This window comes from Acomys minous (genome assembly GCF_964271855.1).
Source record: "Acomys minous genome assembly, chromosome: 11".
In the NCBI taxonomy this organism is placed as follows: Eukaryota; Metazoa; Chordata; class Mammalia; order Rodentia; family Muridae; genus Acomys; species Acomys minous.
Genome location: NC_140492.1, coordinates 65,191,633 through 65,208,388, shown reverse-complemented (window position 1 = coordinate 65,208,388; position 16,756 = coordinate 65,191,633). Strand labels below are relative to the sequence as shown.

Genomic DNA, 16,756 nt, shown 5'->3' with positions numbered 1-16,756 from the left:
AACTTAAGAACATGGCATTAGAAGTAGAGCCATCAGTAGTCACCGCACTCTCTGAGTTTTAGAAGACAGTTCTGTCTTCTTTTGTGTTGAGTATGTTCAGCTTTGCAGCAAGGGCAAGGGCCTGCCTTTGAGATGCCTCTGTAAATGGACTTTTGCTTTGTCTTCAGTCCTTGGAGAATTGATGTGTTTGCTTACTGGCTTTTAAAACTTGGCCCCCAACTTTTTTCTTTATATGTATTGGAGGGGGGAGTGCAGATTCAAAGGGCCGGTGTTTCTTTGTTCTCCTGCAAGCCCCACAATTAGTTGATGTTTCTGCTGCTTGGCTGGAAGGGGAGGGAGAGGCGGGCCAGCAGTCATTTTACTGCCTTCGAGAAAGTGTTCAGCTAGCTTCTTTGTCCTTTTGTCAGGGACCACTGCCTCCCTAATTGTCGCGCTGTGGGGAAGCACGCGCCCTAGCCAGCGTTATCTGATTCCTCCTGGAAGCTCAGGAGTGCTTCGTATACTGACCCTTAACCAAACACAAATAAAATTTCTTCAATCCCCTTCCCAAACTGTGGCCTCCGGCTTGATACCTAAGAGCTTTAGCTCAGCAGGGTGTAGACACATTTGTCCCTGCCGCATTATTTTTTTCTTCTCCCCAAGGTGTGTGTCTACCTGTAGATTAGCCACACCTGTCTGCAAGGGAGGTGGAGGATAAAGGGTCCATAGGCGAGGGGGTAGGAACTTTAGGAGTCAGGAGGGAGAGAAGAGAGGAGACAGGCAGCTGCTCTTGTCAGCATGGGATAAGTGTAAATAGATTAATAGTTATTTACAGAGCAAATGGGAGGTGGCATTCAGCAGAGGAATGTGACCGCGTGAATGTAATGGGCTGGGTGTGCTGCTGTGGGCATTCGGACAGATGCTCTCTGGACTGAATGGAATGACTGAGTCCATCTATCTCCCCCTGTGATGGAATTAAGTCAGATAAAATCATGTTATTAAACTTGAAGTTTAAAATAGGAAGCAAAATTCAAGCCCTTATTTTTTTTTTCCTTGTTTCTTTTTCAATCTGTTTTCTTTTTTGGGGGGAGGAGGGTGGTTCTTCATGATTTTCCACAGCCTAGGTCTTCCTCAGATTATATTGAAAAACAAAACAAAACAGCCTCCTTGCCTCCTTTTTAAAATACGTACTAGCAGAGGTGACTTTCTTCGCCATCATTAGCTGAAAGAGAAAGCAAGGCTTCTACAGGTCAGAATGTTTCATCCAACAGACACCAAACCATAAGCTGGCGACCCATCTGGAAACAGGCTCAGTATGACTTGAGTTAGGGGAAAGCTGCCACTGTCAGCTGACTTCTGTCTGGTGGACAAGGCTGGGCACGTCACTTTCCCTCTCTGGTGTTAGTTTGCAGGTAAATGGGAAGATTTTAATGACTTCCATCAACATCTCAGTGGAAACTAGCTCTGCACAGGACCTCTTCATACAGGGGACCACACTTGTCAGTTGGAGCTATGGGACCTAAAGCACTTCTGAATTGTGTCGGCCATAATTGTTTGTTTGTTTGTTTGTTTTTCAAGGTGGGGTTTCTCTGTACAGCCCTGGATCTCCTTATACTCTGTAGACCGGGCTAATCTCCAACTCAGAGATCTACCTGCCTCTGCCTCCAAAATGCTGGGATTAAAGGTGTGTGCCAGCACCGCCTGGCTCCACCACAGAATTGTATCACCAGCTAGGTGGTGTGTCACTTAGCTCCATATCTTTTACTCTGAAGAAAACAGCTACAAAGAGGATGAATGATACAGATCCTTACAATCAGACCTGGATGATGATCTACCAGGCCACCTTTCAGGACACGTGGTAAAGCTGACCACGGTGGCTCATGCCTGGGAGTCCCAGCTAACCAGAAGGATGAGGCAAAAGAGAAGGGTGGCTTAAGTGGAGACTTGGAGTCTAATCTGAGAAACGCAGCCAAGCCCCATCTCAGAAAATAAGGCGCGCGGTGAACTCCCCCTGATCATGCTGCCTACCTACCCAGTCACTTCAGACTCATCCCCAGAGTGGTGGACTGTCACATTAAGTTAGATTTAATGCTAAAAGCAATTGTCCTCTATGGACAACAATTTGATACTCAACTCCCATAAATGTATCAGATTGTCTCTTTCCTTGTACATATTGCAGCAACAGGACTAGGCCTGTATGCATGTGCGTGTGCCTGTATGAGTGTGTGTGTGTGTGTGTGGTGAGTGTGTGTGTGTGTATGTGTGTGATAGAATGTGTATGTGTGTGTGAGAGTATGTGTGTATATGTGCATGTGTGTGAGTATGTGTGTGTATGAAAGAGAAAGAGTGTGTATGTGTGTGTGTGTGTAGACAGTAATACAGGCAGCATTTATTTAAAATAATTTCTAAGCAGCACTGTGCCCTGGGTATCTTGTGCCTGTTTTGAGTAAGCATATATTTTCCAACACTCACACAGCTGCACTGGGTGTTGCCTTGTACCACAGATATCTGGCTTTACTTGGAACATGAAGTGTTTGGGACCTCATGACCAATTTTGCACAAAGCACACCAAATGATGCTGTTTGTTTGTTTGTTTGTTTAAGCAACGAATTATTGTTTACGTGACAAATGTTGTGGTATCTGGGTGTCTCCGCAGCCACAGTACACAAACCTGGGGCTCCTGAACAGCATGGACCAGCAGATTCAGAACGGCTCCTCATCCACCAGCCCCTACAACACGGACCACGCCCAGAACAGCGTGACAGCGCCCTCGCCCTACGCACAGCCCAGCTCCACCTTCGATGCTCTCTCTCCATCCCCTGCCATTCCCTCCAACACAGATTACCCGGGCCCACACAGCTTCGATGTGTCCTTCCAGCAGTCAAGCACAGCCAAGTCGGCCACCTGGACGGTAAGGAGTCTCACCCCTGGTTCCAGGGTGGTCGTCACCATGTCCTGAGAGTTTTCCCTCTTCCAAGTTCATTTCTTATTTATCCGATGAGGGGGAAAAAAAAGTCATCTTTGAATATTTAACACTCATCCCGAGTATAGATGATAGTCAATGCAAAAAGTCTTGCCTAGTCTGGCAACCAAATGTATCTGTTCAGTCCAGTGCTGACTGATTTCAGCCTGTTTGTTCTTGACTGCTCATACTCCTGGGAGGTACTTTGTGTGCAGTTCCAGGAAAATGGAAAGTGCTGTGACAACAAGAAGTACCACAACCCTAGAACATGGACAGTTTCCAGGGTGTTCTGTAAAAGATAAAAATGTGTGAAAGAAGTGATTAACAAAATACAATGTAACAATTTAAGATAATAAACATCATTTCCGAAGGTCAATGTGTTAATGCACGTAGAGTCTATGCATAGATCATAAGTTATTGAATATATATATGTTCTTCCCCATCAAAAAGTCAGGATCCAGAGTTAGTGCAATGAGATTCTGATTTTAAATGTTGGGGAAACCAGCTTTCCATGTGTTCTAGCTACAGCTTTTCCAATGCTTGTGTACCGATCCCTGCCCCTCTCCCCCAAAGTAAAAAGTAAAAAGACCCAGGAATGGTGGTGCAAGCTTCTAACCACAGCAACTCACTTGGCTGGAGCAGGAGAATTACAGTTCGACTCTTTTCCTGAGCTGCACAGGGAGCACGTGGCCACCCTGGTGAGGCCCATACTCGAAGGGAAATGATATACATTGCAGGCCATGACAAAGACCGGCCATGCCTGTGGGGCCCCACGATCAAAATATAACGTTTATCTCACGTCTTGGTCTATATCACAGTGCACCATTAACATGAACAACAGTTGCATATAAAGGAAGAAAACAGACAGAGCTGGTTTTTACATGTCTTTACCAAAGGATGCCATCTATAGTGGTGTGCATATTTATTAAATAATTTACTGTTTGTAGAAATCCCTCTAAATATCATTGTTTTATTGAAAAGTAGTTTTTAGAGCTTGGCCAGTCCTTTGGCACTTTGGCAAGTTTGACTCTCAAGAAGGTACCTCTACCTTTAGCTCACAGAGAAGTGGTTCTCAGCCTGTGGGTCACAGCCCTTTTGGGAGTCAAATGACCCATTCACAGGGGTTACGTATCAGATATTTATGTTACAGTTCATAACAATAACAAAATTACAGAAATGAAGTAGCAACAAAATTAATTCTGTGGCTGAGGGTCAACACAACATGAGGAGCTGTGTTAAAGGGTCGCAGCACTGGGGAGGTTGAGAACCGCTGTTATCAATGGTACTGGGTTCGCAATCGGCTTTGTTCATCCAGGAGACTGGAGTTTATGGATAGCCTATGCTTACCACACATTCTGGCATCATCCTGCAGCTGGCCCTTCCTTTTCTTTTCGCATTTGAGTAGCAGATACCACGAGGAAAGATAGAGAACATGCAGATGAACCCAAGTGATAGTCTTAAAGTGTGTGGGACTGGGGTGTTTCTAATTTCTCCCTCCCTCGATGGAGTATGTCTTGGCTTTTTTCTGCCTTTTCAATCAGGAAGCCCCTAAATTGTCTAAAACTTAATCCTTCCTCAGGGTTCTCCTTTCATGGTTGGGGAAGCTATTCCATCACAGCTCACGTTTCAACCATGAACGGAAGTACCAGCTGGAAACGTGATCCCCCCCCCACTCTTCTGTGTCCTGCATGTCATTCATGTTGTAACCCTCCGTCTCCTTTATATATACAGTCCTGGAGATGCACCCTGCAGGTGAATAGGCTCCAAAACGCACAGAGCTTCTCAGTCATGTTCTGCCAGCCACCATGACACGTGGCTCGTGCCAACAGGAAGACATGCCGACCTAGGGTGGGGAGTGGAGGACTGTATTTACAACCTCCAGGACCAACGGTTGCTTGGTTGGCTAGTGAGTCTTGGGTCCACTTGCCTGAGGGGATAAAGGGCTTGTTGAGATCACCAAGGGAGTACTGTTTCCCTTCTAAAACCTTGTAAGAGCCATGGATAGGAAGCTTGGTTTGGGTGCATTTATCCAGAGTCGCCACATTCCCTTCCCCAAAAGCCAGACCCACTAGTATGCTCAACACAAGCCCAACCAACTCACAATCAAGGAGCAAATCGCCTCTCCAAATCGCACTGGAGTCCACGGCTTAAAGCATAGATTAGGCAGGAAGAAAGTCATGTGGACATATATCCTGATAAATTATCCTTGGTCGGATAGCAATATCAGAAGCCCAAGAGAAAAACCACAGGCACTTCGGTTTCAGAGGTCTGGGTCAGAGCCAGAAAGCTTGGATGATGGTCTGGTTGTCAGTGTGGCCGTCGCCAAGTCACAGTAGCCATCTGGAGTTTCATGGGCGCTTTGGTGGGGACGAGGAGGGTGGCAGTCACTGTTGTCAGAGGTGAAGTGACAGGACAGAAAGATTGAGGGGCAGACAAGGTTTTCATCAAGTAACCTGGCTGCCATGCAGAAGTGGGGCCTGTCAGGCAGTTTAACATCTCCTGAGTGGCTATGTCTACGCTTTCCGTAGCATACGGATCCTACTAGGGTATTAAAACTACCTCTGGTTTTATTACACTCATTTTTTTCTACTCTCAAGTCACTTTATTTCAAGCAGTACTTCTTCAAAATCTAGGTTACCGGAGTCCTTATTCAGGTACCTGTGGTGATCACCTATGAAAATAGAATCTCCTAGTTAGGAAAACCTACGCTTTGTACACAGGCGCCGTATTCCATATTCTTGCGTTCATACACAGGCTTTGCATTTTAGAGAAGGATTACTTAGGTATTCATCTGACCTGTGCCTCATGACAAACTCTTTTACCGCCCTCCCTCCCCAGTTTTAAAATGGGAAGCCTCAGTATGTAAGTGACAAGATGAGTCATGGCCAGGGCCCTGACTCCAGATCGTCCCTTCCTGTCCTCTCTAAATGGTCCCTCTTCCTAACTGACAAAAGGCAGAGGCATGCAGGAGTGGGCCTGTGCCCACAGAGCTGGTCTCTAATATCCTGATTCCCCTATACCCTGTAGAACTGCCCTCTAATATGCTGACGTCCAACTGGCTGAGGGTATTTGTGCTGTTCACAACACTTACTCCCTAGGCATCTTTGCACTTAAAACGATTTATGAGAAATGAGATGCTGTATCTTGGATCTCTCCACAAACCAGAAGTAGCCATAGCACACTTTCAGTCTAGGCCTTCCAGTGACGCTTTACTAAGAAGGTTTTTGTTTTGTTTTGTTTCTGAGCCTCTATACTGTCTGCCATCTCTCCTTGATGGTCTTCCTCCAGAGTCACCTGGTTTTACTCTCAGCAATACTATCAGCATAAAGTAAGATGCTGGGAGCATGGCGACATGCGCCGTCACCTCTTCTGCTCTAAGTAACCAGAGTGACTACGGCTCTAGTTCCAGAAAGGTATATATTATAAATGTCTCCCAGGGAAGGGAAGCAAGTGTGACACACACACACACACACACACACACACACACACACACACACACACACACACACATACACACACACACACACACACACACACACACACACACACACACACCTTAACCGTTACTTAATACATGTATGAATGGTCCAGTGTTTTACCTGAGATTCATCAGCCACGGGGCACGAGAAACAAAGGCACTTAGAAGACACCAAGAAACATGAGCACAGGTTTCATCTCTGCAGTGTGCTGGTACAGAGTGGACTTGCCCTGGGACCCACCCTCTCGGGACCTTGCTTTCTTTGCTTACACGTATGCATATCAATAGTTTGCTGTAAAAGAGTACAAGATGAGTGAATGTACCCACTACTGCTCACCTGGTCGCAGGTACACATGTGTTCATCGAATCCGGTTTGGCTGAGTCTGAATTTGTGAGTTGAACTTGAGTCTTGTTGTATCGCTAGCTTATTGTAGTTTTTGCTGAGGGGGCAGTTACACAGCAGGTAAGAATGTTTTGAAAGGGGAAAATAAAGTCTCCTTTATCTTTTTAATGATTTGGAGATAGTAAGATGCATACTCATCCCCTAAGGACTACAGTATTATTCCCTTCCTTGCATACACAGGGAGATGACGGGAGCACAGTAACAGGCTTTCCTGAATGCAAGCTGCAATCGAAGCCGCTATTGGCTGTCTTGTTTTCTGAGCCTGCCCAAGCTGATGCAGGCTTGCCTTGCCAGCACAGGCGTGGGTCCTTTCCAGTTACAAAACATAGTGATTGGACACACGTATTTATCACCTTTAATTCTGCTTTATATATTACAGTGTTGTTTTTCCTTCCCTGGGTGGGCACGGAAACAGTGCACGTTACTGATTGAAGCGTTTGTTATTGACTCACACAGTCAAACATGAGTGCCCTCACCATAACACTCAGTGGCGGGGGCACTAGTTCAGTAAGATGAGGCGAACAAACGTACAGATCGGGATGCTAAACTGCTGTTAAATAGCATCAGAAATACTGGCTTGGAGTGTTTGGGTGGTACAGAGAGGAATGCTTACCACAAGAACTGAAAATAAGGGAAAGGGAGCCTGCATCTGAAGGCAGAGGTTTTCTTCCCTACTGAACCATGCGGCTTATGACCTAACAGTCCTCAGTGAACACCCTCAGGTTAGGTTTTTTTTTTTTTTTTTTTTGGTTTTCTTAACTATATTCAGACTGAGGTAGTGATGTTCCTCTTTGGAGGAAGAACTGCTTGGGTTCTCATGTCTTTCTCTCTTTATAGATTTCAAAGACTTAATAGGTAGAAACCCTCACCTAGACACAGGACATGGGCCATGCAGTGGGCCCTTAGTAAATATAAGGAAACCTTGTTTGTACTTAGTTCTGAGCCTTACCGTGAACTGCCCATGGACATGGGCCTTCCACCTTGGCCCATGATTTGTAGATAGTGTTCTTCCTTCGCTTTTCTTAATCATACTGGATTCCAGTTAATGTTCAGAGCTTTGAAGAGTCTGCCTGGAGCCAGTGGGGGAGATTAGAGAGGTGTAGTTTGAAAAGAGAACAGCCTGTTCCCTGGAGAGTTCCATTGATCCTAGCAGTTGAGTCTCAGCCTCAGAGGCAGCCAGGCAGGGCTGTGATGCGCGCCTGTGGCCCTCTCTCTCTGTCATCGGGTTACCTGTAATGTAAGACTTGCAGAGAAAGGCTGCCAGCTCTGCAGAAATCACAGGCAAGCCAGCCTGTTGCATGGCCCTCTGGAATGCAGACTCTCACACCTAGCCCATCAAAGGACATGATAAACTTTTCCATGTTGTCTGTGATTTGCAGATTCTCCTCATAGAGGAAATATTTCAAAGCTAGAGCTTTGGCTCAGTGATGGAGCATATAGGGTTAGCACCCACAGGGTTCTAGGGTCAATTTCTAACATTCTCTCTCTGTCTCTCTCATTCTCTCTCTGTCTCTTTCCTCTGTCTCTGTCTCTTTTTGTCTCTCTGTCTCTATCTCTCTCTCTGTCTCTTTCCTCTGTCTCTGTCTCTTCTTGTCTCTCTGTCTCTGTCTCTGTCTCTCTCTGTCCCTCTCTCTCTGTCTCTCTCTCTCTCTCTCTCTCTCTCTCTCTCTCTCACACACACACACACACACACACACACACACACACACACACACATACCCTCAAAATTTAAGCCTTCGTTTGGCCTTAGTGAAGTCTCACAGTTAAGTGACAGTTAGATTTTATTGGTGTAGCACAGCAGAGAAACTAGTAGCCCATAACAAGGTTATTTTGAGTTCTTGGCCTAGCTGTTCCGTAAATTACCAGAGATACATATAAACGCATCTTTCTGTACATCAAACACCCTAATGAGTTACCCAAGCTGTTTCTCAGAACACAGAGTGCTAAGTAAGAATGTCTCAAATAACATGCTTGGTGACTCCTGGTGATGGTGAGTGTGCCTGCCTTTGGGGTTTGGATTTACACGCATCCCTGGTCAGGCGTGGTACAGAAGAGATGCTCCTCAGTCCACAGCATAATTACTCAGCCATCCTGCCAGGTCCAAGTTTACCTAATCTGATGCTTATCACCCTCTCACTTTTTTTCTGAGTGATTCGTAGACTGAACCATGGAGTTTCTCTTTAAAAAAATAATTAATATTGATTTACTGCCATGAGCATAGTAAGGGCCATTGATCCAACAAAAATGATGTTTAGATTATTGCTTTTAGTACTACCAAAAGAGCCGTGTTTTTCTATTTCTCTCTCATGCTTTCTTTTCATTCCTGTTCCTAGATCTCCATCCGTTCTTCCTCATCTTCTCTATGCTTCTCCTCGTCTTTCTCCTCTTTCTTTAGTTATCCCTGGAACAACTGAGTGCTGTGTTGTTTTCTGGAACTGTGGGCTAATATGGAGAAAATCCTGAAGATGCCACCACTGTAGGCATTTTCAAGATCAGGAGTCAGACCCCTGAATCTCCACATTCAACAGATATTTAGCTGACGATGGACTATACTAGAGAGCGCAGAGATCTTGGTGCCAGGAGGCCCAGGGTAAACACCGCATGCCTGCGGGGTCCCTTACCTTACAGTCCCAGCCTGCTGTCTTACTTAGGAGAAGTGAGACCTGTCATTAAACAATTAAAGAGAAACTAGATTTGTATATAACACCTCCAGCTCTATAAATGGTAGGGATATCTTCTTAAAAAGTAGTAAAATACTGCAAGTCAAGCAAAATGGTAGACAGACTAAATTTCCACCCTGTGCAATGTGTGACCGAGACAAGTGAAGCTTATTTGAAGTTTACATAAACTGACCGCAAGCCTCCAAAGCAGAAACTATCAGTCAGTATCAGCTATACTTTGTTAAGCAACAATTTGCTGTCCCTTTCAAAGGAAATAGAGATTGAGGTCTTGTTACATGTGGCCAAGCAGTACATTGGCAGTGTACACTTTAATATTTTTTTTCTTATAGAATCCATCCTTTCTACCTCTCGTATCTATAAAATTTTATCTTATAAAAACCCATGGTTTTATGCATTGTTCTGAACTTGCATAAAGTATTTTATTTGTTTCTGCTCTTATCATTAGAGAATTTATGGAATTCTGGAACTTAACTCTAAAATTAGCCAAAGCTATAATCAGAAGTGGGCAGTGAGGTTTAACTGGCTTCAAATCAATTTTCTCAGCTTACTAACTGATAGTTTATTTTTAATTGGCACATACAGCACCCTCTAGAATAACGATCACCTAGAAATTGATGCACAAACAGAGAATAGTACCAGAAGAATTTTTTTAATGACTCAAGAAAAACATACTGTATCATTAAGGTCACTAGAAATCCCTTAAAATGAACATGTATTCAAAGTCAACCCAAAGGATGTGCCTTTCCCCGTGGGATATCTGCTGTTGGTACTTTCCCATATATGAGCTGTGCACATTCTTGTCCCTGTCACCTTCTGGTGAACCATTCCCACTGTGCACATAGTCTGTCCCCTGGCTCCCATCCACCTCCTGAAGGGCATGCGCACATTTCTCTTGAAAGACAGTCACCAGTCACCTATCACTGAGTGAGTTAAAGCCACTGCATTTAATAAATAAATCCTCATGAATTTGTGGGAAGAACAATCAATATATTTACATAGACTGCTTCCTAGGTTTTCATTCCATTTTTGCTCTTTGCTTTTTCTTTTCTCTTTATTTAATGATATTACTAGAAGTGGGTGGCTGAGTTTTGCAAACGTTACAAGCCCCTCTGTGTCCCACTTTTCTACTTTCCCGGTGTGGTGGATACATGGAGACTTGGAGGATGTAACTTTTCTGTTACATTATTCAATAATGTAACCAGAATCTTCTTTCCCTTCTTTCCTCATCACAAGAGACATCTTTGTAGACTAGGATGGTAACTCTTAGATTCTTTAAGCCTATGATGTGTCCTAGACATGGAGTAGGTTTTAGATCATGGGGTCCTGTAATTAGGCACATGGACAGCCATTGAGAATAATTTTAGTTGGTGTCTTTCCTGTGGTTTTTTAATAATGTTCTTAACCCTATCATCAAACTGAAATTCAAAATAAAATTCAAAGTAGTCTGAGAACCTATACTTAATGTTTTGAAAGCTGGAGCTGCAGCATTTACATATTTATTTTTATGTGTGTCTGTGTGTGGGCACGCATGACATAGTGTGCCTGTGAGGTCAGGAGACAACTTGTGAGCATTCATTCTCACCTTCTACCATGGGTTCTTGGAGATCGAACTCAGATCTTCAGGGTTGGGACCAGGCACCTTTACCTGCTGAGCCATCTTGCAAATCTATCTAAATTTAACATACTGTATGATAAAGGAAGGAAGGATTCTTCCTTTACATAGTGAGCCATCTCCTTTAGTTTAATTTATAAGGCAGGTGCATGTGAACAAGCATCACAGTGGCCATTTCATTGTATCAGGAGGAACAGATTTCCATATTTTTTCTGTAGACTTAATGCTGAAAACAATTTCAAGTCCCCTAGTCAAAAGGATCTTCTTCCTTTGGAACCTTCTAAAGGTTAGGGGCTTTTGTTGGGCCTTTTTATGCTCCTAGGAAAAATGTAATGAATATGTTGAGTGTACTGTTCTAGAAGACTCTTCTTACTTTTCTTTGACTAGCTCCCAAATCGTATCAAGTAAGGGGAAAAGGATTGCCTGAAGGCCCTCTTGTGATTTGTGAAGTGACGTGACAGGTCCCTGAGGAACATGGCTCGTTGAGCGAAGCATGGCACCCAGCAGGCCACTGTGGGGGTACTAATGAGCAAGAGGAACTGGGGCAGGTGGTTTTGCCTCTGCCCATCTGTTAAATGGGTATTATAATATTTCCTTGGCAGGATGGCTTTGAGGTGTAATTAAGGTTTATGAAACACTCTGGGAGCCTGGGAGATTCTGTTCTCAAAACATAGCGTGTTATTACCTCATCCTGGATTTTTGTTGCTTAGAGTTCTCTTCTTGAAGTACACCTTTCCTGTGTTTAAAATTCAGGCAGTGTTCTGAGGTTTTCCAACTCAACTACAAAGACACGACATGGCACACTGTACGTGTATAAGTCCTTGGGTATAAATGTTGAACAAAATATATATACTGTCTAAAAAAATATTTATTTTTATTTTATGCATATCCGTGTTTTGCCTATATAATGTCTGTGCATCATATGCACTCCTTGTGCTGTGGAGGCCGGAAGGGGAGCCTGGTTCCTCTGGAACTGGAGATACTGAAGGCTGTAAGACAGACACCATGTGGGTGCTGGGCACTAAACCCGGATCCTCTGAAAGAGCAGGCGGTACTCTTAACCACTGAGCAATCTCTCCAGCCCTCTATATACTACTTTATAATTTAAAAGAGTTTCTTCTTCAAACATATTTCAGTGGGTGTGGTGGCACATGCCTTTAATCATAGCACCCGGGAGGCAGGGAGGCAGAGGCATGTGGATCTCTAAGTTCAAGGCCACTCTAGTCTACAAAGAGAGTTCCAAGACAGTCAGGGCTATTACACAGATAAACCCTGTCCAGAAAACTGAAAATACAAAACCAAACTAAAACCAAACAAAAAACAAAAGCCTATTTAACAGAATCTAAATCTGTAGAACAGTAGGATGAATTCATAATGACTATATTTTGATAGCTTAAGATACAAATATATCTTGTCCTTTGATTCCCCTTCATTTACTTTTCTTATATTTTGTATATTAAATTGGAATTTTTCTATTTATGAATATAAGGCCCTAAAATTAATATAAATTTCATCTACTCTGTTTTCATATTTTGTATTCCTGAGAAAGATCACATTTTCTCATTCAAACAATGTCATAATTATGGATTACTGTTCTGACCAGGTAATCATCATCAAGTAAATCATACATGTGATCAAATATATGCCATAAAACCAAAGTAATTACTGCTATAAACACCTGTACTCACACAAAATAGCGAAATGATTCTCACAGTCCTGTCGTTTGCTTAACTATCTTACATTCCTTGACAGATGTGTTAAGTTTTACTTGTAACAAAATTAGAACTTACTTTTTATGGATTTGTCTTTCGTAATGCTAGCTTTATCATCACCAATGTTTTAATTAATATTTTTAATAGCCTAGAAATTTTATAAACTCATTACAGTAATTTTTAAAAGTTTATTTTTCTCAAATTCTTCTTCAATGGTTTAGATTTTTACATTGTATGTAGAAAGGATGTTTTTGATCATAGTACTAAGGGTTTTACATGTAAGGAAAAACTTTTTTATTGAATTAGAAAATTATTAGTATGTGTCTTTGTTATCCCTGCCCATCACCCTACTTTCCAAACTAGTGTGGTCTTGAAAAGACAGCCCCAGCATTAGTGGATATGTGAAAAGCCTGGAATTCCTAACAGGGAGACTTCTAGTCTGTTGGCTTCCAATCCCCATGACAATGGATAAAGTTAAGGGCTGGGTAACACATTAGACTTCAGCTTACTTTTGCACACTAAGTTTGTTACCTAGAATTACCCTTTCAGCCCTTCTATATAAAACTCTGGAACTAGCAAACGATGAATTTGGAAAATGTTGGAATGTTTCATAACTAGATAAAACAGATTAGCCAACAGAGGATAAGATATTTTTTATTAATAGGAATCTGGGAAAACTATTGCCACAGTTGAAACGAGTGCTTAGCAAAGTTGTCTGTTTTGAGTGGACTAACTGTCCCTTTTAAGCCAAATCGCATCAGGAAGCAGGCTGGTTCTCTGTTGCCTATTCTCAGACCTCAACAGTGAAGACATTAGACAAGTGTACATAAACACCAGCTGTTTTGAAGTGCTTTAGTAAACCTCCATTCCTTCTGAATGAAGGAAGATAGTTGAGAAATAACTGTTTTTAATAGTGCCCAAACCAATCTTTTCAAAATAGGATCGCCAGCTTCTAAGCCTTATCACAAGATACTTTTACCCTTCTGCAATCTCCTGCTCTACCTCCTTCATGGTAACAGAGTATATCTAACTTTCACCAACCTTCAAAGCTGAAAGTCAACACAGTCATATGCAGGTGAAACAAAAACGTATTTCAGAGATGTTTCTGAGAATCATCGTAACATTTAGCGAGCATCCACCCATCATTTTCTTTGATCAAAGCTGTATAACCAGTGACACAGATGAACAGTTCAAGGTATAGATACAGAGAGTCAACTCACTATTCCACAACCAGAAGGAATTATATGCTTCTCGTGTAGTTTTATACTCAAGAAGCAAATGGGTAGCCATCTGTGTAAGTATCCACAATGTACTGATAATCCAGGATGGATAGTTTGTCCAACAATCACTATTTTAAGCTATAATGTTTGTATGGGAAACATAGATGTTAATCTTCAACATAGGGATGCTGGAACAGCAACACATGTGGGACCATATTCCTCATTAGCAGGCTCCCTTGTCACAACCCATAGTGACTATCATTTGACAGATGACAGGGAGATTGTACCTGCTGGACAGTACAGGCTGACAACAGCATTAAAGGAGTGTAGGTGGGTTTGGCTTTGTGAAAGATGGTGTAGTGGCCAAACCAGATTGTCATTTCTTGTGACGGCAAATATCACACAAACCAAACCAAACAACAACCTCAAAAGCTGATAGTACTTTGAAGGCCTCAAAGTTATGTCATAGAAGCTACCATAGATGGCAACATAAAAATTAAGACTGTCTGATATTTTGCAGAAAGTTCAATATTCAACAGTGAGAATAGGAGAAGGGAGAAAGAACAAAATACAAAAATTGAAAGATGTGAAATCAGCAGTGGGCACCATTTGCAACCACTCTAAGTCTGTGGGCCGTAAAATAAAAATTCTACTGTCTACTTTGGACAGAAAATAGCTGTCAGAATAAATGCTCCTAGTTCACTGAACAAATCTTTATTATGTCCTTTTCATTACTGTGCTAAATGATCTTTATCAAAAAACATTTTATGTTTAATTGCTTCAAAGCTTGCTTTAACTAGTATCGTCCCTTTGGGTAGGAAATAAAGGTGCTTTTGCTAACACCAACAAGTTTTACTAGCAGGAGTCTCCCAGGTTTTAATATTTCTCTCTTCCCCAAACTCCCACCCGAGAGTAGCTATTATCTTAGGCACACGGGATTAACATTATGACTGTGACAGGAGAGGGAGAAGCTCTCAGTAGAAGTAGAACATTTTAAAAAGTATAAAGAACACACGTTGCATTTGTTAGCTGGTGTTTTCTAAGACACTGTACTAGCTTTAATGGTGTGTGTTTAGGATATGCACTTCTAATTTTGGGGAAGAGACCCAAATGAATTCAAATGGAATGTGCAAAATCAACCTAATTGCTTTCCATCTTTAATTACTGCACTTGATAGTCTATTACGTGTTTTTGCATTCAGCTATGAGAATATGCTTCCTTATTTCTTTCACTTTTCTTCTGTGGAGAGTTGATTGAGCTATTTTGGGAAAGGAAAAGACAGGGAAGAGAGAGGGCATACCCTACTTTTTTCCCCTTAGGAAGTATGTTCCCTTTTGAGAAATGGATTTCTTTTCAAAATATAGTTCAGGTAGTCTTAATGAAGAAATATCTACTTCTCTAATTTAACTATGTACTTTCCTAATTTGCCTTGAGATTTCCAAGAGGGTGGTCTCAGTCACTATCCGCTTGAATTTAGAGAAAGCAGATAAGCAATCAAACGTTTACGACTCTCTGTTCATGAGAAGTCCCAAGATTTATTTTTGGCTATTAGTACAGTGCTCCAATTCATTGGGGGTGAATTATGACGGGACAGTGTTTTAATATGCTATGTGGGCTGGCCACGAGCTCCTGTCTTCCAGTGGCCCTTCTCCTTTAGCCTCCTCCTTAGCTGAGATTACAGGTGGGTGCCACCTCAAGCCGAATTCCTTTTCCTATAATATCTGTATATTTCCCCCTAATTCAGAACATAGGCTGATTGGACGGGATCTTAGTTTGATGTTGGCATTCATGTTTGCCTTCAAACATCCAGTGACTACAGTGGTCTCTCCCTTCTACAGTCATTGAGTATATACATAAGGAAGAGATGGCCAGAGCTCTGTTGTTGCCTGTCACTAGTAGTCGATGGAATAGGGACACTTACCATACAAAAGAAGTCTTGGAACGAAGCAAACTAGGAAAGGGGGGATTAGAAAGAGTGTATTTTTCCTGGGTCCTGCCCACATTGTAATATGAGCAGACAAGAGAGTTTATATCCTGCTAAAGCTTGCTTAGAAGCATTCCCAAGCTAACAGATTTTCTTCTTTAAAAAAAAATGGCTTAAGAATTTGTTTTGAAGCTGTCAGTTGAGCATATGGCCGTAGGGCTCAGGCTCAGTCCTAATTTGTTGCTTTCATAATGTGTCTGACATTGGAATTTAGACTTCAGAAACTGAAAATGGAATGCTTTGAATGAAGTGCTTTTCATAAACTCTTGATTTAAAATTGAAAAAAAAAAACTCCCTGGCAAATTAAAGTGAGACCTCATAAAGCAAACGGCACATTGCTTGAAACTACGAGAGGTTCTTGTGGTGTTATCTGTGTCTTTCAAGACTGCAAACTTAAAATATTGTGTTTGGTACACCCTTTCCTCTTCTTGAAAGCAAGAACTTCGGTGTTTTACTAAACGGTCAGAAAGTTCCTAAGAAGACAACGAAGCGAAGGAGCAGAACTCAGCTTGTTGGCTAGGCGAAGGCAGGGGTGAATTCCACCTTTATCTATTTGGCTTATGCAAGGCCCTGTCTCTCTAGCTTCGTCTTCCCCAATATGGGCACCATATTATCAGTAGACTTTACTGGAATGAATATAAGGTCCATGCTGCAGCTACTGGTGAATGCTGGGTTTTATGGGGAAGGATTATAGATTTAGAATTGGTCTTTAGGTTCAACTTGCC

General features: G+C 42.3%; 1 protein-coding gene across 5 annotated transcripts in view; it reads left to right on the top strand.

Moving 5' to 3' along the window:
* Positions 1-16,756, top strand: part of TP63 (tumor protein p63) — a 94,477-nt gene that overhangs the window by 16,105 nt on the left and 61,616 nt on the right. For all 5 annotated transcript variants that reach the window (XM_084802535.1, XM_084802534.1, XM_084802536.1 and 2 more), the window contains exon 2: positions 2,636-2,890. In XM_084802535.1, the coding sequence (XP_084658661.1) occupies positions 2,636-2,890 (255 nt within the window). The remainder of the gene's footprint in view (positions 1-2,635; positions 2,891-16,756) is intronic.